The sequence below is a fragment of the Microtus pennsylvanicus genome, chromosome 10, assembly GCF_037038515.1.
Source record: "Microtus pennsylvanicus isolate mMicPen1 chromosome 10, mMicPen1.hap1, whole genome shotgun sequence".
In the NCBI taxonomy this organism is placed as follows: domain Eukaryota; kingdom Metazoa; phylum Chordata; class Mammalia; order Rodentia; family Cricetidae; genus Microtus; species Microtus pennsylvanicus.
In genome coordinates, this window is record NC_134588.1 from 81,635,575 (window position 1) to 81,658,906 (window position 23,332).

The window sequence follows — 23,332 nt, forward strand, 5'->3', positions numbered from 1 at the left end:
GGATGTAGAAATCTCAGCTCCTTCTGCCTGCATCCCTCCAACATGACGATAATGAACTAAACCACTGAAGCTGTAAGTCAGCCCCAATTAAATGCTCTCTCCTAAGAGTTGCTGTGGTCATGGTGTCTCTTCACAGCAATAGAACCGAAGCTGAGACGGCTGATGGAGAGCTCTGAGGTTAGGTGCAGAGGACAGCTGCAGAGCAGTCTGTCTCCACTGAAAGAACACTAACAAATGCTGGGTAATACATTTTAACTTAGGGGAAGCGCTACAATGTTTTACGCAGTATGGAGAATGTCAGAGTCAGTGTTGCCACCCTCTCAAGTCAATTTTAGGTGGGCTGTGCGTGGCACACATAACTGATCCTAGAGCTAGTCCCCACCATCCGCAGGAGCCTGGCATCTGATTTGCTGGCAGCCGGCAAGAGGTCTGGAGGGCACCTTCTCGGGCTGTCTCTAACCTGTCCCATCCTTATGCAAACACAGAGGGATGTGGGGACACGCCTGAGAGGAGATGCCTGAGTGAGTGGAAGGAATGATGCACGGGAGTACCGAGGGCAGAGAAGGCCGGTTTCGTCATGAACACATGTTTTTTTCCCATTATAAACCGGCAGCAGGAGACAGTCAGAAGAACTCAACACTGCAGAAGTGGTAGAAATGGACATGGGCCCCAGAGGGAAGCACCGTGCTTGTAACCCATTTGAGCCCAGGGAAAAGACTGTAATTTGTAACTGGTGTTGTTGAGTTGATTTTTTTTAAAACATGTTTGGTTTTCTTTTTGTCTCCTTCATGTGTTTGTTTGCTTTATAACATACATTAAGTTCATACAAACATAATTGGCAAATTTATTTATTTATTTGCATTTTTGAAGACAGGGTTTCTCTGTGTTACCCTCCATAGACCAGGCTGGCCTGAGATCCACCTGCCTCTGCTTCCCAGCGCTGGGATGATAAGCCACCACCACCCAGCCTATAACTGATACATTTACATCATACAAATATTCAAATGCGGCTCATCGTTTGGGCCCACAGGAAGCTCATTTACAGTACCCAGGCAGAAACAGGACAGGACTTTCCTGGGTTCGCCTTCTCCACTACGCTGTAGGTGCAGTTCTCTGGGTGGAAAACTTGCTGACACTTCTCTTTGTCGTAGCCTTGGGGTATACTGGTTCTGTAATGAGACAAGACAAGACCTGTTAGTTAGAAGGGGGAAATTCATTTATTCACCCAGCCCTGCCGCTCACACACGGTCTGTTCAAGAAGCAGATGACACACACTCAAATTGCCTAGGGTTCCCCTCACCAGATTGAGGGCTTCCTTGAACTGGAAGACGCAAAGTGTAGAATCTGGGCATCTGTAGCTGCCTGTGCCATGGAGTCAGAGAGACCGTCCCTGACATGGGTCTTACATTCTACTCTGCATACACTGAAAGGCACTGGGAAGGTCTGACAGGCTCAGGGGCAGCTCTGGGTGATTCTGGGGGCAGCAAAGCTTTTACTAGCCTTGCCCTTCCCACCCTCCCTGTTCAGGGAGTGGTCCACAATAGTGCAGGACTGTGGAAACAGAAAGGTGGTCCTGACCCTGTCTGGTGTCTGGTTAGAAGAGGAGTTCACCCACCCTACAGGGGCAGAGAGCCATCCCAAACCAGGGTCGCGGGACCCAGGGAGAAGCCCCTGGAAGCAAACATTCCTGGGAAAACCCACCCATCAGGGCACACACAACCCATCGGGGCACACACAATTTAGGAGTCATTGTCCTCAAAGCCCATTTAGAGGCTTGGGATTTAAGTTGTCCTGCCAGAAGCAGACATGGTGCCATGCGGCCCTTGGAGGTGGAGGCAGGAAGATCAGAGTTGAAGAGCAGCCTCAGCTACACAGTGAGTTTGAGGCCAGTCTGGGTTTCAGGAGCCCTTGTCTCAGAAAAGAAATCTGAAGGCTAGAGAAATATATTCAGTGGTTAAAAGTGCTTGCTTCTCCTTCAGAAGATGGGAGTTCGGTTCCCAGCACCCAACTCCAATTCCAGGGGAGTCAACACCTTTTTCTGGCCTTCCTGGGTAATTGCATATATGTGCATATACAGCCACACAGATATCTATTCACACATACATATAATTAATAAAATGAATCTCTTTTTTCCCATTTTTTGTTTTTTTTTTGTTTTTTGTTTTTTTTTTAGTTTTTTTGTTTGTTTGCTTGAGACAGGGTTTCTCTGTGTAGACCTGGCTGTCCCGGAACTTGCTTTGTAGACCAGGCTGGCCTTGAACTTGGAGATTCTCCTGCCTCTGCCTCCCAAGTGCTGGATTAAAGTCATGTACCACTATATCCAGTGAGATGAAATATTTTTTAAAAACCAAAGAATAAAATAAGCTGCCCTACCCAGAGTGTATAAAAGCAGCCATTTCCATGCCCTCTGTAATAATGTCTCAGTATCAAGGTCTGGAATTGTATCCTAAAGGGAAAAGACATTCCTCTTCCCCAAGTTATTTTAAACCATTCATGGATCTCAATTTTCTGGCCCCCAGGACATCTAAATTAGTATCCCTCAGTGGTACATGCAGGGAGAAGATGACACCACATCTGAGCCCTCAACTAAAACCTTCATGGCCCAAAACCCATGTGAACATTGCCCTGTGGGTGGAAGTCCCCACCACATGGAAGTATGCCTTTGACTGTACAGTTCTAGTTTGATTCTTTTTAAGACTAACTGCTGATCACTTGTAGCCTGTGACATTTTGAAGATGTTTGTTCACATACACATGTGTACATCAATAATGTTTATTTTAAGGGGGAGGCTGAAAGAGAACCCCTAACTCTCCCAGGGGCTTTGGTTTATCTCGGTTCCTGTTGCTCAAATAGCTGGCGGCCCCTTCACCTGTTGGTCCATATAGACCCTGTGCTATATTTAGCTTGTATGGCTTCAGTAGTCCAACTCCTCAACTGGGCAGCTCAACTTGGCCCTGAGGTTCCACTCTAGGTGCACCTCCAACAGACTCTGCATCTCTATCATATTTCTGCCTCCAACCCTTCAACTCTTCCAACTCTGCTGTACTGTCAGCTTTTATAGCCATGTATATATACACAGATGCACACATATATACATACACATATACATACAATTACTGTGTGATGTATAAAGTATGATCTTAAAGTTCATTGTAGTAGTTAAAGTTATAATAAAGAAAAATCTGTTTGCCAGTGACTAGGCATCATGGAAAATTGGAACTGCTTGACAAACTGTAGCCCCCCAAAACCAAACACACACACAAATGAATGTAATTTTTTGTTAAATAGAACTCAAGGTAGCTTATGAATTTGCTAATATTCAGGCAGTTCTGGCCTTGTGGGTAGATGCAAACATGTCTGTCTATGCTTCTGACATACGCTCACACCACACCCGGCTCACACAGGAGGTAGCAGGATCTCTTGAGCCCTGGAGTTTGATGGCAGGACAACTTAAAAAGACTGTTTCAAAACCAAACATAAAACAAAAGAAAGCAGAACCCCTCTAGAGTGGTGGTTTGGGACCCTCAGAATCAGTGGTTGAGACTTACAGGCTGCAGCAGCTGATTGAATCTGGTCCACAGAAACACCTATTACAGTCCTTCACCCAATAAGACTCCAGGGGGTGTTTGGTACCATCAGGATCCACGCAATCTAAAACGATGCAAATTCCCAGGTCATGTAACAGAAACGAAGCTTGTAGGGACACTGAGCCAGCCACTGGCGCATGACTGCAAGCAATTGTAGAGGTGGCCGGGACAGTGCTTTTGTATTCAAGATGGCTAAAATCTAGCACGCTGCAGCACCTGCCTCTGGTGATGGCTTTGTTTTTCTTTGCTTGTCTTTTTAGACAAGGTATTGCTATGCAGCCTTGGCTAGCCTGGAGATCACTGTGTAGACTAGGTTGTCCTCCAGCTTACATAGATTCAACTGCCCCTGCTGGGATTAAAGGCCTGAGCCACCTTGTCCAGTGTTCTGATAATGTTTCTTAAGCAAGTTTAAATCTTTCTAGATTTTATTTCAGAACAGGTATTGAAAAATAAATAAACCCTTCCTTTGGAATCTAGTAGCTATTAGGAGTGGCTGGGGCCCAGTTAGTTTTCCCTCTAGTTGTCCTGAACAAAAATGCTCACTTCCCTGCTACCATTGCTTTGTATCAGTTGAGTCTCAAGGCTGGGTGCATTGTGGGTAGTTAAAATCTACCCACAGACTGGGAAGTCTCTCAGTGGAGAACAGGTATTGCGCATGCACAGAGCCCTTGGTTTAATTCCCAACACCAAAATAAACAAGTCTTCTTCTATACCTAATCCCCCACCAACGAACAACAAAATCAGTATCTGTGGGTGGAGCCCAGACTTTCTTGTTTACTTCGGGTTTTGTTTTGTTTTGTTTTGGGGGGCGTTGAGGTGCCTGCATCTTGTGTTTCCAGGTGGTATTGAACTTCCCATTTACCCAAAGATTGTATTGAACTTTTTTAAAGACTTATTTTAATTTTATGGGTATGAATGTATGTAAGGCTACTGCATCATATCTTCAGTGACCAGATGAGGGCACTAGATGTCCCGGAACTAGAATTGCCAATAGCTGTAAGCGGCCTTGTGGATGCTAGCAACTGAACTTGGGTCTTCTATTAGAACAGCCGGTGCTCTTCACCACTAAGCCCTCTCTCGAGGCCCTGCACTGGACTCTTAACCCTCCTGTCTCTGCCTCTTGAGCACAGGAATTACTAGAATGTGTCATCACCCTTGCACTATGTGATGCTGGAATTGATCTCTGTACCCCATACATACTAGGCAAGCCCTCTACCAAGACAGCTGCATCCCTAGCCCTCTGCCTTATTTTTAAGAATGTTCAGCCAGGGTGAGAGTTGCTGCCTTAGATCCAAGTGACCCATGCTTGAAGGACCACAGCATCAGCACCCCTAGGGCTGCACTGTACATTAGATTTTCATACCTGCTATCAGATCCCGTGAATTAGACTTGACGGGATAAGAGATGTAGCTTAATGGTTATCACATTTAGTTGTTAGCTGTTTTTTAATGTATTTTTTATTTATTTAAACTTTTTATTTATTGTGTATTGGTGTTTTGCCTGCATGCATATTTGTGTAAGGATGTTAGATTCACTAGAATTGGAGTTACAGACAGTTGTGCGCCACCCTGTAGGTGCTGAGAATTGAACTCGGGTCCTCTAGAAGAGCAGCCAGTGCTCTTAACCCTCAGCCAACTCTCCAGCCCCATCATATATAGTTTTGTCAACTTGACACAGCCTCATGTCATCCAAGGAATACTTTTCAAGTTCTTGCTTGCTTGAACTTTGCCCCTGACTTCTCTCCACAGTGGACTGTGGTCTAGAAGTGACCTTGCCTCCCATAAATTTCTTCTGATTATAGTGTTTCATCACAGTAGCAGAATGTAACAGCATTAAAGTGTTTGTTTGGTATATCTGAGCATCTCCAGCAATATTCACCGCCCCCGTACACACCCACACACATACTGCATTTAAACAAGATTACAGGGATGATCATGTACATTAAAATTCAAATGCTGCTTCTTAACCCTGACTGCATGTGAAAATCAAAGCGTTTTTAATGTGCAACTCCAGCCCAAAGGTTCCTATTCAGCTGTTCTTAAATGGGACTTGATTGTGGTGCGTTTTGAGCTCATCTAGCTAGAGTTGAGAACAGCCTTCTCACTCTGTTTCTGTGTCTGCCCAAATCCTTCTTCCAGTGTACATCCCAAGGTGTCCCCGTCTGCCATAGGTCATAGGTAGGTAATATCTATAGGTGGTGTCTAGCAGGCTCCCCATCTGCCCTATAAGTCATATCTATCAGGCTGTAGTGGCATTTAAAATACTGGAAAACCCAGGACTTACCACCAAGCGGTTGGTCTGGAAGTCCCTTACGTGGTTCGAGAAAGCACACTGCCTTGCATGCCGTCACCAAGGTGGCAAGGAACAGCAGACTGCCCAGCAGAGCTTTCTGCAATGCAGGGAGAGGTTGGAAGTGGAGAATGAGTGACTCTCGAAAGTCTTACTTGACTGAGTATCCTATACTGGCAGAAGGGCAGAGTGTGGAGCAACTCCCAGGTACCCCCAACCTAGCAGTCAGGGACTAAGACATAAATCAGTCACATAAAAAGAAATTTCTGCTGGGGGTGATGGCACACGCCTCTAATTCCAGTACTCAGGAGGCAGATTCGAGCAAATCTCTGAGTTCAAGGCCAGCCTGGTCTATAGAATGAGCACCAGGATAGATAGACCTGACTACAGTGAGAAACCTGTCTCAAAAAACCAATCCCAGAGTTCACTCTGAGAGTGGCTGGCTGTAGGAATAGGAAGGATTATGGTGGGAGCCTCATCACTGGCTGTAGCAGGGACTTCCTGAAGCAGCAGCTCTGTCCTGGCTTATTCTCAGTGCCCTGGGGGCTCATGTCCCAGGTGCTCATCCTCCTTGCGCCCTTTGACATGAGAAGAGCCATCTCCACCTCCGTAGTTTCTCCCATGAACCCTCTGCCCTGGTTTTTCCTCTTTCTATAGTTCTCAAATAGTCTTGGGAAAGTGGTTGCTCAATTTTTATGGGGAAGACATAGTCTGTACTAAGCTAACTTAAATGTTTCCTTAATAAGATCATAAAGTAAGAACAGAAAGTTATATCATCTTAAGGATAAAAGTGATTTTAGTGTTTACATGACTAAATAAATAAAGCTCTATCAAATTTAAAAATAATACATGAAATAGTTTCACTATAACAAAGAAAAACAAAGTACAGTATAAAAGTAGCAAGGGCAATAAAGAGAGATCACATGTGCCTGCGCACATACACATACATGAAAACAGAGCAATACACAGTTATCAAGGGATACAAAAACATAAATAAAGAGACATCTCTCATACACACAGACACAGACAGATACACACATACACACATGAAAACAGAGAAAGGATCAATAAACACCCGGGAAATTCAACTTACCCAAAGCAAAAGAAATGTGAATGTAGATGAAGGAGGATGGAGTGACCATGCCCTTTAGAATCTGCAGAGGGAAACAGGCCCACAGGGGAGGTGATGAGCACAAGGGCCGTTCCCATGAGAACAGGGTCTATGGAGTAATCGGAAGTGTAACCACTCACATTTCCCTCTATCAGGACTCCGAGAACAGCACAGAGGTGAAGACAGACCTAAAAGGCAGCTCAGCTCACTGCACTGTGAAAATGGAAAACCATATGACACCCAAGCAAAGAGCTGACTGAGAACACAGTGGCTCGCAATAAAAACAACAAAACTCAAACAAAGCGCGAGGACCTAACAAAGCGGGGAGAGAAAAGCAGGGCAAGGACCCTCTATGCACTGTGAAGTGCAACCCTGCAGGCCGCACAACACAACGGCCTGGGTGCTCTGACTACTGCGACACAGAGAGAGCTGCAGCCCAGGCTGACCTGGAACTCACTATGTAGCCCAGGCTAGCTTTGAGCTCAGGGCAGTCCTCTTGCCCCAGCCTCTCAAGTGCTGGGATAACAGGCTTGAGCCACCACACCCAGCTAAGAAGGCATTCTGTGACTTGTGACACCTTTCTTTGGGCTCTTCCTTTTTACTTCCACAGTGACATTCATCCAGCTTAAAACTGCAAAGAAAACATAAATCTTTCCAAAAGAAGGAAGGAATGAAAGAGAAAAGAAAAAGAAACCAAAACAATCACCAAAAAATACTCCTCAATATATTTAACACACACCAACAATTATCATTTACTTTTTCTTCTTCTTTTTTTAGTCTTTGGCTCACAGTCAATTCTGGCTGTTGATAGGGTTTCGGCGCCCTTAGATGGAAAGCCTACTTTTCCATGCTAAGGCAATCATGGAAGTTTAGAGTCTTCTTTTACTGAGTCACAGTAAGGGAACCGAGGAGCCAGAGCTGCTCCCAAGGCTTGTGGGTTGTGCAAGACACCAGAGACTTCGGCAGGACATACAGGACTGAGATGCTGGTGGACGGACCTCAGGCTCACGTGTTCTCCTCTCCTCCCTCCCCTCCACTCTCTCCCTCTTCCCCCTCTGTGTCTTTGTCTCTGCTCCCATGATGGCAAGGTGCGGACTTTCAGATTAAGTTCACTGACAGCAGACAGGACTGTTGTGTCCTCTGCTCTCCCATGTGAGCCCCACAGGAAGTGATCCGTGCTGGCTGCTCACTGCTGCTTTCAAGGAGACCGTGATAAAGAGCATGCTTGAAGATTCTGCTTCAGGCTTATGATCAAAGCTCCCACATAGATGATGCTAAGATCCCAGTCTGAGGATCTCTCCTGTATTCTGTTCTGTCCACCTCCCTTGCTGCAGACAGTAGCCATGTGCCCCTGATGCATGAGGGCAGGAGAGTAAAGGAAACTAGCTCTTACTGGGGCTTCTAGGTGGTGTGGCTTTGTGACCAGCTTGGGTGAAGCAGATTGGCAGTGTCCTCTTTGTTAAGTATCTGTTCCTGGAACGGAGGGCCCCGCTCTCCATAACCAAGGGTCAGGGTCTTCAGACTCTCAGTCAAGAAAGGGTACTGGCAGTTCTGCAGGTACCCGAGTTGACCCCCAGGCCTCATGGGAGATGGGTGGGAGGAGGGGTCTGAGTGCAGACAGGGAGGGCACCATCCCCCACTATTGTACCCCTCCAGCTCTGTCTGAGAAGGGTTCCATAGAGAACATTTCTCCTGAGGTGGGGCAAGGGCCTCTCTACCCTCATATGGCTCTCTTCCCCAGCTCCTGTTTCCTTCCTCTTATCCTCCCGTGGGGAGCCACAGTCATTCCCTGATATTGGCTCATAGAAAAGACACTGTAAGGAAAGACCCACTTCCAATTAAAGTCAGAAAGAAGTCCTGTGTATGAGGTCAGTCACCCACCATTGTGAGAAGCAGGACTCCTGACAGGCAGGCACCTCCAGCGAAGCCTCAGCAAGAGCGAGTGCTGGCTCCCTATTTATACGGTGAGAGTGGCCACACCTGGATCTTTTTGGAAAGGCTTTGTGCCAAGAGCACAGTAAATATTTACAGAGGGTTGAGCAGGAAGTTATTATTTCAGTTGATTTAAATTTTTCATCTGTTAAGCCTCTACCCTAAGGTGTTCACCATTTCCTCACCCTTGCCAAGCTGTTGGTCTTGGTGTGAGAGCAGAGAAGGGAAGAACTTTCCTTGGAAGCCTTCATCCTGTGCTGGCAGACTGCTAGACACCCTCTGTGCTCTTCCCTGGTTTGTCAACAAAGAAATGAGGGCTCAGAAATACGATCCACGGCAGCCAAGTGCTGAGGCTGTGTTTGGGAAGGCACAAGGTTAGCCCAGTAGGTCAGCCTGGCTGGCTAGGGAGCTGAGGCCCAGGAGATGAGGGTCCAGCATGGGAAAGCACTGTGCATGAGCCATCTTCCCTCCAGCCTAGGTTTCTTTTGACAGGTCACATGCTTACGTCTCTCAAACAGCCAACATCCTCCTGAATGTTTAGTCTTTTGTCTGCTTCCTTAAGTGAGCCCTCCTTCTCCCTGTTCAACAGTAATCTCCAGTGTGGGAAGCAGTAAGGAGTTCCCGTGAGCAATGAAATCCTGAAGTACCTTAGAGTCCAGCAATCCCACCCTGAGGACATCTGCACTCCGGCTTTTTTATAGCTCTGTTCACAGCTGCCAGGTGATGAAGAGCAAACATCACCACCCCACGTCCAGAGCTGATGAATACATAAGGAAATAGGCGGTCAGAAAAGGTCAACACGGGGCTGAGATGGAGCTCAGTTTGCGGAGTGTTTGTCTAGCATGTGAAGCCCTCAGTCTGATCCCCAGTGCAGTATAAAACCAGACAAGGAATGAGGCAGGAAGACATCCTTGCCAGTGAAGTGCTTGGCTGCGGCCCTGAGGACCTAACCTAAAAAGGCTATTCACAGTACCAATGATGCTGAAACCGGTGGGTTCCTGGGATGATGGGCAGCAAGCCTAGTCAAGTTCTGGTGAGTTCTGGACTAGTGGCCAGTCCTGTCTCAAAAGCTAATGTGGATGGTGTCTGAAGAACAAATGAGGTTGTTTTGCCCTCCTCTTATACAACAGGTTTCTCCAAATGGAAGCCTTGACCTAAGGAAGGAGATAGGAGGTTCATGAGACTCAGAAAGTAAGCGAACTTCAACCTGGAGCCCGGGAAGCTGAGACCTGACAGTTATAGGAGCTGTTAACAACTGTTGCTGGAGACTCTCATGAGTTGCCTGTTGATCTGCCTGTAAGCCGTGTAAAGAGATTCAGTGTTGCAGCTGGAGTTGTGCTAATGCGCTGCCTTTGTGTCATCCCTATTTCTGTATGTAACCCCTCAACCATTCACATGGAACTAGCCACTGAACGCCAGGCTTCACCAAGGCTGTCTTTGATGAAACTGTTAATTTGGTTTGTACTTCACTCCCTATGTGGAGTGAATAGTTGTGTGTTCATGTCTCTCTAGGAATAGTGCTACCAACATCTCCGCATGCATGCCCTCTCTGTCTCTGTTTCCATCTGTCTTCCCCCCCCTCTCTCTCTCTCACACACACACACGCATACACACACACACAAACTCACACAGTTGACATGGTGGTGCACATTTGTGATCCCAACACTGAAGACGTGAAGGCAGGAAGATGAATCATTTCAGTAATAATGCTCTCATAGTTCCCCATTAGTACATACCATTTTATAATTTTCCTCTCCTAATATCCTTACACAGGGAAATCAGATTTTAACCTGTGATTAGGGGTAACAACACATCAACATTGTGTGTATCATATCTTCCTTTAGAAGATGCCACCTTCACAGATGCACACATGCAGAATTGCTACAGGCTAGGTTCATGCAGAGGCTGAGGCAGATGTGGGCTCACATCCAAAGCCTTCCTTGAAAAGCTGTGTGAACCTGAGGCAATCTCTTAGCAACATCTTTGACTCTTTGTTTACTTATTAATGATTATGGAGAGAATGATTCCCCACCTCCAAGGACTGACATGAAAGATAAGGGGGAATGTGTCTAACTCTTTTAGCTCAGTACCTGATAAATAGTTGTAGGGAAAGGCACACTTTTACCATTGCTATCTTACTGTTTTTATCTGGGCCCAATAATTAAATAGATCCAAGATAAATAGTAGAAGTAAATTACACATATATTTACTTTAAAAAAGTTTTACATGGTGCAGGATCACACGGAAGAGTCAAAGAACCAAGGTTTAACTATACAGTGACTTAGAGAAAGAATCTTTGAAAATACGTCAAGACTGAGGCGTGGGAGGCCTAATTCTGTAGAGAAGCAATGAGGGCCACAAGGGTTAGCTTAACAAGTTTATTTATACAAATTTCTCTCTGTTCAGAGTTCCCACCCTCACTGGTAAGATTATTAATGTTTTCCAGTGTGGAGGATATGTAAGAGAAAAGCCTTAGTTGCTTTTCTTTTGCTGTGCTAAGACATCACGACCAAGGCAACTTTTAGACGACAGTATTTATTAGAAGCTTACAATTTTAGAGGATGAGTTTATGACCATCATGGCAGGGAGTATGACAATAGGGAGGAAGGTGTGATGCTGGAGCAATAGCTAAGAGTGTAAATCTTTGTCCATAGGCACAAGGGAGAGAAGGAGCGAACTAAGAATGGCGCACATCCTCCAAAAAGGCCACACCTCTTAGTCCTTCCCAAACAGTTCTTAGCTGGGTACTAAGTAGCCAAACATGCAAGTCTGTGGAGGCCATTCTCATCCAACCCCCACAGTCGTGGTGCTTTGTCACAGCAGTAGAAGAGTAACTTAAGATTTCAAAGAAGGATTATGAGTGCCCTCCACTTTTTGGGTGGTGCCAGGGAGCAACGATAGAGCCTCCTTCACACATGCTAGGCAAGTCCTATATTATTTGCCCCAAATATAACTTGCTATTTTAAAATTTTACTTCGGCGGGGCTGAAGAGATGGCTCAGTGGTTAAGAGCTTTGCCTGCTCTTCCAAAGGTCCTGAGTTCAATTCCCAGCAACCATATGGTGGCTCACAACCATCTGTAAAGTGACTTGGTACCCTCTTCTGGCCTGCATTGTATACATAATAAATATTTTTTAAAAAATTTACTTCGGTTCAAAATAATCCTTCTTCTAAAATGGCATATTACTATAGCTTGTGTTCTGGTGCAAGTTCCACCTGAGCCCCTGGCACTCATATACTCAAAGAGTCTAGGATTATTAGGTGGAAGCCCACTTCTCTCTCTCCCCAGACCCTGTCCCTCAGAAAGTCCTCCACACAGTGGCCTCTCCCCTCAGAAAGCCAGCCAAGAGTTAACCCCTCCCCAGAGCTGCTCAAGACCACACCTATAAGCTACTTAAGACCATTTGTCACGTGATTCCTCTCCTGCCCTCCTGAGGGTCATCGAGGAGTTCTTTGCTCTTTCCATTAAACCTGGATTTATTAACTCAGTTTGATTGACTTATTACATCAGCAGTGGTGGATATCCAATAACTGGTTTCTGTCCTCCCACCAGGTCCCACAGTCATTAAGCCCCAAAGAAATCACACAGAGGTCTATATTTTATAAACTGATTGCCCCATTAGCTCAGGCTTCTTATTAACTCTTATAACTTATATCAGCCCATTATTCTAGTATATGTTAGCCATATGACTCGGTACCTTTTTCAGCGGGGCAGGTCACATCTTCCTTCTTCGGTGTCTGGACAGGACTGCGGAGGGAGCTCCGAAGTTATTCTTTTATAAGGGAACATGGCTGAATAGGTAGGAGACAGACTCTCCATTGTGGGTTCCCCTGATGGCTTCTGTAAGGATCATGGAGATGTCAGTCACCTGTATTTTGGAGCAGTATTTCATCTTATCCTCCCGAGGAAGACTACGGCTGCTTCAAAGTATGCATTTGTTGATGCGAGAAACGGCTGGGCCAAAAAAGATTGCATGAGTCAAGATGTCATAAACTCTGGTAGCTCCAGCTGAGAGAAGTTTGTCAGTGGCATGACAGATTGTACCACAGCGTCAGCCATGTCATCCACAAGAATAGCCACCCGATCCTTCACACCTCCTGCTAGCACCCTGGGGTCCACTTCATTGGCCTTCTTCCTTTCCTTGTGAAGCAAGGCAAAATCCACATCCAATTGGTCTGCATGGAGGTCGCTCACTTGGCTCCACCAGCATCAGCTGAGACAGTAGTACAGTTTCTCCACCCAGGTATATTCTCCCTTATCCACTTGAGGACAGCTGGCTCTGCATATAAATTGTCCACTGGTCTATCAGAGAAGCCCTGAATCTGAGATGCATGTAGATCCATGATGATAATATGATCTGCTCCTGCGACAGAGGATTTGCAACAAGCTCAGCTGAGATGGGAGCCGGCTCTTATCTTTCTTTTTTTTTTGGTTTTTCGAGACAGGGTTTCTCTGTAGCTTTGGTGCCTGTCCCGGAACTAGCTCTTGTAGACCAGGCTGGTCTCGAACTCACAGAGATCCGCCTGCCTCTGCCTCCCTAGTGCTGGGATTAAAGGCGTGCGCTACCACCGCCCAGTGGCTCTTATCTTTCTTATCTTGGCCGGCTTAAGGAAACTTGGGATGACTGGTGTAACCCGGCTGGCTGAAGCAATCTTGCAAGCATTAATCATAATCAAAAGCTCCATTAGATTGGCATTAATCTCACCACACCCACTCCGAATAATGTAGACATCCTCTCCACATACACTTTCTCCAGTTTCCACACAGGTCTGCCGAATTTCTTAATCACCACCTTGCCTAGCTCCAGGCCCAGGCGGCCACCAATTTTCTGGGATAAGTTCTGGTGGGAACTCCCACTGAAGATTTTGATATTTGGCGTCTTAGGCAACTACACAACATGTTCTTCACTCAGTGGTCACCCCTGCTGCAGAGACTGGACCTGAAGTCAGTTGGTAGCCTGAAAACCTACAGTGCCTGTTGCTCCGCCATCTTACAGTCCCGCCCAGAGCGTCTCTCAAGCCCTTTATTCTTATATGCCAATTATCTCAGGCATTTTGACATCAGGAGGGAAAGCTAACTCTCATACATGCTCTGGAGCTGGAGTTATGGATGGTTGGGACATGCTATGTCCCATATTTCTTCATCATCTTATTTTATCATGACCAATACCATCAAGCCACAGGAGCTGGCAACATTTGCCCTCCCAGGAGTTGGATGGCCAAAGCCTCTTCTAGAAGACAGTGGGGAGGGCTAGCAGTAGCCTCCTCACTTCTGTCTCTGATGTGGCCTCTGTCTCCACACAAATATGAGGCCATCTGTCACTGGCCTCACACTTCCCATTGTGAGGCTGTAACTGGGTTTGGAGAAGAGAATAAGTGGCAGCCAGCAGTGGCTTTTCATAGGTGGTTGATCTCGTTACAAGGAACAGAGCTGTCCGTTGTATTCTTGGGAAATTGGCTCCATGCTCCCTATGAAAACCAAAATCCATGGATTTTCAAGTCATCTATATACAACGACATAGTATTTGCAGATAATTTAAGTAAATCTTTAGTTCCAGTTTGTTTTCTTTTGCTGAGACAAATGCCATAACCAAAAAGCAACTTGTGGAAGGAAAGGGTTTGTTTATCTTAGAATTCCAGGTCATTGAGGGGAGTCAGGGAAAGCACTTCAATCAGGAACTTGGAGGCAGGAACTGGCTATGGGGAGCATTGATAACAGGCTTGCTGCCTAGTTTTTGCTCAGCCAGGTTACTCCCTCCCTCTGTCTCTCCTTCCTCCCTCCCTCCCTTCCTCCCTCCCTCCCTCCCTCCCTCCCTCTTTTTCCTTCCTCTCACCCCTTTTCCATTTGTTTGTTTGTTTGTTTGTTTTTGAGACAGGGCTCACAATGTAGCCTTGGCTGTTATGGCGCTTACTATGTAGATCAGGCTGTGTTGAGTTCCTACCACCCACATGGTGGCTCACAATCATGTGTAACTCCAGTTCCAGGCAATCAGATGCCCTCTTCTGATCTCCAGAGGCACCAGGCATGCACAGGTGTATGAACACAACATGCAGGCAAATACTCATACACATAAAAGTAAATAAATCTAAAACTGTATCTGACGAGGATTCTATTCTGTTTCTGCATGCTGGCGTTTGGGCTGACATGCAGCATGAGCTTCAGTGTTCTGGTCACATAGTTTAGTGACTACACTGGAACAGCATGGGGGATTCTCTTCAGTCACTGTGTGATCAAGGATTCCTGCTCTGTGCCTGGACTGGAGTGAGGGACTGGGAAACTCGACTTCCCTTTTCCCAGATCCTAACACTACCTATCGTTTGCAGCTACGAATGGAATAGATTTTATTCTCAGGTTACAGAGTTTGTTCTCTGGCTTAATAGCACTTAGTGTTCTGTTCAGGGTTTCATTTGTTTGTTCTGCTCCCCACTTCCTGGTTCACAGCCTCTTGGCCTGTGGTTTAAAGGAATTGTTATGTGGATCTGCTGGTCTACTTCCAAGCTCTGTCTGTGGAATGCACGGCACAGCTCCATTCCTGACCAAAGGTCTTTGGAGCATGTCCTAACAAATTGGGCCGATGACGGTTATGACACTACAAAGAAGAAAAGAAAAAGGTGTATTCTTTTGTTGTTGTTTGTGACAGGGTCGCTCTGGGTTGCCCTGGTTGTCCTGGAACTAGCTCGGTAGACCAGGCTGACCTCAAACTCACAGAAAACCGCCTGCCTCTGCCTCTAGAGTGCTGGGATTAAATGTGTGAGCCACCATGCCACAGCTTGAATAGGTGCATTCTTGCAATAGTTTGGCTACTCTATGTTTTGAGTTGTGGGGGAAATGGCCACAAAGATGAATCTCTCTGTTGCATTATTTTCAACTAGAGTTGTTCTGCAAAGCACTGGGGAAGTAGGGAAAGATTCACCTCAGGTTTATGTTATAAGCTTCATCCTGCATCTTGTCCTTTCATTAATCAAGCTCCAGGAGATGCGGATCTTCTTCCTCTCTTCTACTGAGGCTGCACTGTGAAAGGATTTAAACACAGGAAGGCACCAAAGCCTGACATGTGGAGAGAGATTTCTGCATGATTTCCATATGAAATGTACACTGATTTTGTCAGCACTGAGCTGGGCTGTTTCAAGGTTTGGAAAGGAACCTGTCACTTAAGCTGGTAATACAGTCATTGTCCCATTTCCTAGGCAGGGTTTCACTGTTTAGCCCTAGCTATTCTAGAACTCACTCTGTAGACCAGGCTGGCCTCTAACTCAAATAGACCTACCTCCCTCTGCCTCCAGAGTGCTGGGATTAAAGACATGTGCCACCACTGTCCCACAAGACATTGTTTTATAATGTTAAGGCTAGATGTTTTAATATCTGATTTGGTATGCATGCGTGCTATAAAATTATCAAGATAAAATCAGCATTGCTCACAATGTGACAGGGCAAGGCACACAGTGGGCCCTCCATCTGGTATTCTTGCCTAGGCCAGTTCAGGTTTAACTAGAATCTGATCTCCATGATGGAAAATTCCATGGAAAAATACCCAATTCTCTTCTAGGAACCACAGGTCAGGATGTCCTACCTTAGAGCCCTTGTTAGAATTACTTGTTTGTGGGGAAATCTCACCCAGCTAACCATTCATCTTTGCTGCCTGTTTGTGCAGAACCCTCCTCTGGCTGGCTAGCTGCTCCTCTCAGCTTCTGTTAACACTGCTTTCTTTACACTGTTCACTCTGTGAAGCCCTCTGCAGCTGCTGAGCGAGACGCTTCAGCAAGATCTCTGCCCTTAGACACCCCATTATCTGGACATTCAGGGCCACACCTAGGACCCCTAAACACTTAGGTGTGGTCCCAGCCGGATGGAATAAAGACCTTTTAATTTATTTTAATAATTTAATTTATTTTTAAAGTCTATACACTGTGTAATGACCGCTCAGACACAAACTGACCCAAGAAGGAGAAAATCTAAGGAGGCCTAAATAATGGGAGGCTCTCTCGCTGAAATGGAGCTCACTGATTGGCTACACTGGCTGGCCATCCAGTCTCCGGGATCTTGCTGGGTCCACCTTCCAGCAGGGGCACACTGCCATGTGAGCTATTTATGTGGGTGTTAGAGAGCCATGTCAGGCTCTCATGGCTGCTCAGGAAGCATTTTACCCGCGGAGTCATCTCCTGGGCCAAAAATTCAGCTGCCTTTCTACATGCGAGCAACGAACAATCTGAAAACAACGTTGAAAAAGCAAACCTGTTCACAACAGCCTCCAGAAGAACAAAAACACTAAGGGTGCATTTAACTAAAGAAGTGCAGGAGCTTTTACATGACAGGCTACCTACCATTCACAGGCCTGAACCGAACACTTCACTGTTGCAGGGGATTCAGAGGCCATGCAGCAGACATGCGACCTAAAACAGCATTCTTTAATTTCTGATATCTTATGAAATTATGATGATTTTTTAAAAATAAACTAAGCCTCTGCCATGTTACTTCACATGTATGTCAATACCTCCCTTTTCACTACAAGGACAGGGTTGGATATGGTCCACAAAACCAAAAATAGTGGCTATCTGGCTTTGCTGAATGCTTCTGACCTCCTGATTTAAATAATACTGTACTCAGAGATTCAAAGGCTCCCATGTCCACCCAAATGTATCTGGAAAATTCTATGTCATTTCTAATTAATAAGTAAATCAGTGCAGTGGACTGTTTGAAGGATCTGCCAAAATTCACACTGGCATCAGATTGCCTAGAACAGACAATATAAGCTTGAAAAAGAAAAACAAACTGAAATGACTTCCCAATTCCAAAACTTACTACCACTTCAGTGCGTCATACAGTTGGTAAAAGTACCAAGCTGTTTTATTTAAATAAATGCAGGTAGGAAAGGGAAATTTCAGGAAAAACAGCTCAGTTCTATCAGATAAAAAAAAAATCAGACAGCCTTTTAAACAAGTCAGCATAAATTAATTGTATATATTAATGGACGTCAAGGGTACATTTCCATACATGCATGCAATGTACATAATCAAATCCGATTGCCCCCCTTCCGTCCTCCCCATCTCGCCTTTCCCACTTCCACTATTCACTCTTCTGTTGTCTAGTCAACATTTTTTAGTTTCCGTATATGAGAGAGAAGAGAAAATATAGCTCTTGCCTTTCTGCGTTTCTCTCCTTTGGCCTTACATAGAATCACTGGTTCCATCCATTTAGCAGCAAATAACAGGACTCCGTTCTTTTTTATAGCCAAAGACTGTACTGTGCTTCTAAAAAGCCGGGTGCTTGTTTGGACACTGCCATGGCGCAGTTGAACACAGCCTACAAAGTCAATGACTGTCTGCCCTGCTGGAGAAAGTCTGTCCCCTTCTGATCTAAATCATCCCATGTGCAGAGGTTAAAAGAAGAAAGAGCCTTAGCTGGGGAAGTTTGATCACTGTGTCTGGGCCATCTGTGTTTGCTAGTTGATACCCCACACTGTGAGAGTTCCTACTCCAACACAGACTGGACACAGTGGCCTTCTTCCTGATGATTACAGTTCAAAGGAAAGAAAGACAACCTTGGGCGCTAGATGTATTGGCATTTGCAACTTCAAATTTTCTAAATAAAGGTTCTAAGACAAGGGAGGTAGGGGCCTCTAGTCAGGTTGTGCATAGCCTCTAAATGGCAGTCACAGAACTTACAGATTCTCATGACCTAGAACAAAGAATCGGAGCAGGCCCCCATGGCCATTGGCAGAAATAGAGGTTGTGTGTTAAGAAGGAGAAAAACATTCCTGAAAGTGGAAGGGGCTAGAGCTGGGGGAAGAACCATCAATGCAGTTGCTTGAGGATCCTTGCTGCTAAATCCACCCTCTTTTACCGAGAACGTCCAACTTTTTCTTTCTCTGTTTCTGTTGCCCTTTCCAGACACTAACCGTATTCTTACTTTGCTTGTTGAGATAAAATACACAACCACAGCAGCTTAAAGAAGGGAGGGTTTCCTTTGGCTCCCAGCTTAAGGGCATAAGCTCATCTTGGTGCAGAAGGCAGGGTGAGAGGAGCGTGAAGCATCCAGTCATTACCAGGAAGAAGAAACGCGGGAATGCAGATGCTCGGGTCATTTTCTCCTTCTTATACAGTCCAGGATCCCAGCCCATAAAATGGTGCCACCCACATTTGTGGTGGGTCTTGTCTTAACTAACCTAATCTAGAAACTACATCAGAGATATGCCCAGAAGTTTGTTTTCAATGGTGATTACAAATCTCGACAAGACTAAGCATAACGCAGGCCCAAATCCTAAACCTGCTCGTCCTGACTCTTTGAAAAGCCCTATCAGTCCGCACAGCTGTTCACAGATCACTCATCTCTGACTCAAAAACGCAACTCCCTCTCACCCAGCTCCCTGCTCCTGGAGGTGCTCTGATTCACAGCTGGCCTGCTCTCTTGTTTTCCTCTCAGTTTCTTACAGACCTTGAGTTTCCTTTTGATTCTGTTTTAAAAGTCTGTGATCCTGAAGACTGAGAACTTGCAAAAGGAAGCCCATCCTTACCAGAAATCAAGCATGCTGTTAAGTACTGGAATTACTTTAAGTCCTGTCTTCAATTATTCTTAGCTCTGTGAGGACCATATTTTATTTGTTTTTGAGACAACATCTCACTATACAGCCCTGGTTGGTCTGGAATTCTCTATGAATGTTAGACTGGCCTGAAAATCAGTGCGATCCACCTGCCTCTGCCATTGGATCTTTGGAATTTAAGGTCTGTGCCATAATACCTGGCCCAAGGAACACATTTCATGTTAAGAGAATCATAGCAGAGTGCCAAACACCTTATTTGTGTTTTAATAAATAAAGCTTACTTGAAGATCAGAGTAAAAAGCTAGCCACACTAGTCAGCCATACAGGCTAGGCAGTGGTGGCACACTAGTTTGCCATAGAGACTGGGTGGTGGTGCACGCCCTTAATCCCAGCACTAGAGAAGAATATAAGACAGGAGGAGATGGGTCTCAGGCTCAGTCTGAGGATTTGTGGGGGCAGGACTGCCCATTTCAGTCCTAGGTAGAGGTAAGAGCTAGTGGCTGGCCGCTTTGCTTTTCTGATCTTCAGCTTGAACACCAATATCTGTCTCTGGGTTTTTATCATTCATACTACAGCCTTCAGTCTGCCTTTCGTTTTCCCATTGACAGAGTGAGGAAACTATCAGGTAAGGGGTACAGTTCTGCAAGTTCTTAAGGAAACCGGGGCAGCAAGATTCCAACTCAGTGCAATCTGGACCTCACAATGAGCTCTGTCTACCACATACATTGTAGCAGTTTTCCGCTGGCCCTGTGCCAGAATTAGCAACCAGCAGCCACACCTGGCCTAGCTCCAGAGTTAGCACCTAGCCCTAATCCCTCCTCTGTGTTACAGATAGCTTTTGTCACCCTCTGTGATCTCCTCTGAGGGTTGGTTTCCCATGGATACAAAGCCTATGCAAACCCTGGCTATGGGGCAACCTGGAAAACAGTGGTACCTCCTGAATCAGGTATTTGCACTTGGCATCGTATTTTCGGAAGCTTCATTCAGGTTGTATTGAGCATATGGAAATCAACAGACTAAAGCGTAAATACGGGGAAAAAAATAAAAACTGCCCTGGCAGGGCAGAAGGAAAGTACTTCATTCAGTCCACCGAGGCTGCAGAGGATAAGTCCATTCTCAAGTGTCTCTGAGACCCGCGTGAGCCAACACACCCGTGCCATGCCAGCTGGGACCTTTTGGTGCCCAATGCGTGGCTTGAAGAAGGACAAAGGATCCGCTGAAGGACTGAGAAGGGGCTGGAAAGATGGCTCAGTGGTTAAGAGCATTGCCTGATTTTCCAAAGGTCCTGCCTGAGTTCAATTCTCAGCATGTGGCTCACAACCATCTGTAATGAGGCATACACACAGACAGAATATTGTATAATAAATAAATAAATATTTTTTTTTTTTAAAAGAAGGACAGAGAAGCAGGCTACTTTGAGAACTGGGACTCCAGGATCGGCAGGGTCGTGGGGAATTTAAACGCCCCATCTCAGGAGCAACAAAATGTACAGTTGCTAAAACGCTTCTCAAAAGAAAAGGCAGTAACTCAATAGAGAAGAAGAAAGGAAATAAAAGGAAATTTCCCAATAGAAAAGGGAAAAATATTTAACCAAGAAAAAAAGGATTTTCCTGGGGGAAAAAGTGTGTGTGGGGAGAATATTGATTCAAGGCCTAAAAATTAAAAGGCCCCATTAAAAAAAAAAAGGAAAGAAAAAAACTTTTTCTCTGTAGAAATAGAGGAGGGAAAAACGGATCTTTCCAATATAAGAAATTAAACATAGTTAAAAATCAGAGCTCTGCTTTAAGAAGACCTGGGTTTGATTTCTAACATCCACACTGACTGGCTCACAACTACCTAAAACTCCAGCTTTGCAGGGGGGAGGGGGAGCCGATGCCCTTTTCTGGCTTCTGTGGTTGCTGTACACATTTATGTGTGCCCAGACATCAATGAAGCAAAGCATCCGCATACATAAAATAAAAATAAATAAAACTTTGAAAATGAAAAAAAAAAAATCAGGGGCTGGAGAGATGGCTCAGAGGTTAAGAGCATTGCCTGCTCTTCCAAACGTCCTGAGTTCAATTCCCAGCAACCACATGGTGCCTCACAACCATCTGTAATGGGGTCTGGTGCCCTCTTCTGGCCTGCAGGCATACACACAGACAGAATATTGTATACATAATAAATAAATAAATAAATATATAAAAAAAAATAAGAAAAAAAAAATCAGAGCTCTGTCTCTCTGGCTGCAGGCTGCGTGTCGGCTCTTTCTGAGGTCAGCACAGAACTGCTGTGAAAACAAGAGGTGGGCCTCATTGCCGCAGCCTGAGAGAGCACAAGCCCAGAGCTTAGAATTCTCTTGTATTCACTTAACATTGGTTAAAATTTTGTTGTTATTGTTTTTCCCTCAGAGTGGGAATAACTCAATATTAAAGGTCCCTTCATGGGAGAAAGAAGGTTTTAAAACAAGCTCAGCTTCTTTTAAGAACAATTGGGATCAGGGCATTAAGTCAATTGCTGTTTAAATTTCAAAGATATTAGTAATCCATTGTTTGGGAGACGTTCTCTTCTCTTGATTGCCTAATTACTGTTTAAATGAAAGTTTAATTTGGCTCTGCTCTTTAAGTTGCTTTTTAAAAATTCATGGTTAGCCAGGCGGTGGTGGTGTACGCCTTTAATCCCAGCACTCGGGAGGCAGAGGCAGATGGATCTCTGTGAGTTCAAGACCAGCCTGGTCTGCAAGAGCTAGTTCCAGGACAGGCTCCAAAACCACAGAGAAACCCTGTCTCGAAAAAACAAAAATAAAAAAATAAAATATATTTTCCAGACATATTTTGGAAAGGAGAATGAGAAAATAGGGTGAGAATTAAACTATAGTATGTTATATAGTACTAAGTGGTGGCAGGCAGCGGGCTCTGGGAGCAGCCAGTCCCAGGCAGAAATGGCTGCCGGTCCCAGAGCGGTGGCCTGAGCAGTGGTGTTGGGCCATGTGGCGGCAGACAGCAGGCCCTGGGAGCAGCCAGTCCCAGGCAGAGACAGCTGCTGCTCTGAGAGCAGTGGTGGCGGGCCATGTGGCAGCAGGCAGTGGGCCCCAGGCAGAGATGGCTGCTGGTCCCTGAGCAATGGCTGGTCCCAGGCAGGGAGACACATGGCAGACGGGCAGAAGACAGAAACATGGATAGACAGGACATGCAGGGTGAGGTTGAATGTTTATTCAGGGGGTTATGGAAGAGGAAGGGTGAAGGGAGGACAGAGAGAGAGGGAGAGAGAGAGAGAGAGAGAGAGAGAGAGAGAGAGAGAGAGAGAGAGAGAGAGAGAGGAGGAGGAGGAGGAGGAGGAGGAGGAGGAGGAGGAGGAGGAGGAGGAGGAAGCGGAGAAGTGGGGAGAGAGGCAGATGGAAAAGAGAGCGAGCTCAGGCTGGAAGCTGAAGATGAGCCTGCCTCAGCGAATGGGGGGAGGGAGTGGGCGTGGCTTGTCTCTTAAAGGGACCAAAACCATAACAACATCTCCCTTCTCTCTCCAGTTAGCCAGCACAGGTCCATGTCCCACCCATTAGGAAAGTTTCTTTCTTTCTCCTCTGGGCCCAGGCAACACCGTTCTTCCCAAGGCTCATTCCATTCCAGAATTTAGCCACCCCTTGCTTTTCCCAGCTAGCTTTACTTTGTCTTCGTATCCTTCCCCTTGTATCCTTGCTGTACTCAAAGAAAAAAAATAGACTAAAAATGTCAGTAAAGATATTTTCTAATCTGATTTGTTTTAAAAACCAGAAGGAATTATGAGAGCTTATAAATATATAATAAATATTTAATTTGTACTGTACACAAAGGAGAAGTGATAATGATAGCTTATGTCAATATTTAAGTAGATAACAATAATGTTTTAGATAGCTAATATTTA

The 23,332-nt window shown here is 45.4% G+C and overlaps 1 protein-coding gene and 1 pseudogene across 1 annotated transcript; both read right to left on the minus strand.

Moving 5' to 3' along the window:
• Window positions 1-832: 832 nt before the first annotated feature.
• Msmb (microseminoprotein beta) lies at window positions 833-9,024 on the minus strand. The gene is made up of 4 exons (XM_075988776.1): window positions 8,869-9,024; window positions 5,871-5,976; window positions 3,549-3,651; window positions 833-1,169 (listed from the first exon to the last, which is right to left on the minus strand). The coding sequence occupies exons 1-4, from the start codon at window positions 8,869-8,871 to the stop codon at window positions 1,040-1,042; spliced, it is 342 nt and encodes a 113-aa protein (XP_075844891.1). The 5' UTR covers window positions 8,872-9,024; the 3' UTR covers window positions 833-1,039.
• A 3,610-nt stretch (window positions 9,025-12,634) lies between these two features.
• LOC142858152 (ribose-phosphate pyrophosphokinase 1-like) lies at window positions 12,635-13,908 on the minus strand (annotated as a pseudogene).
• Between the last annotated feature and the right edge of the window lie 9,424 nt (window positions 13,909-23,332).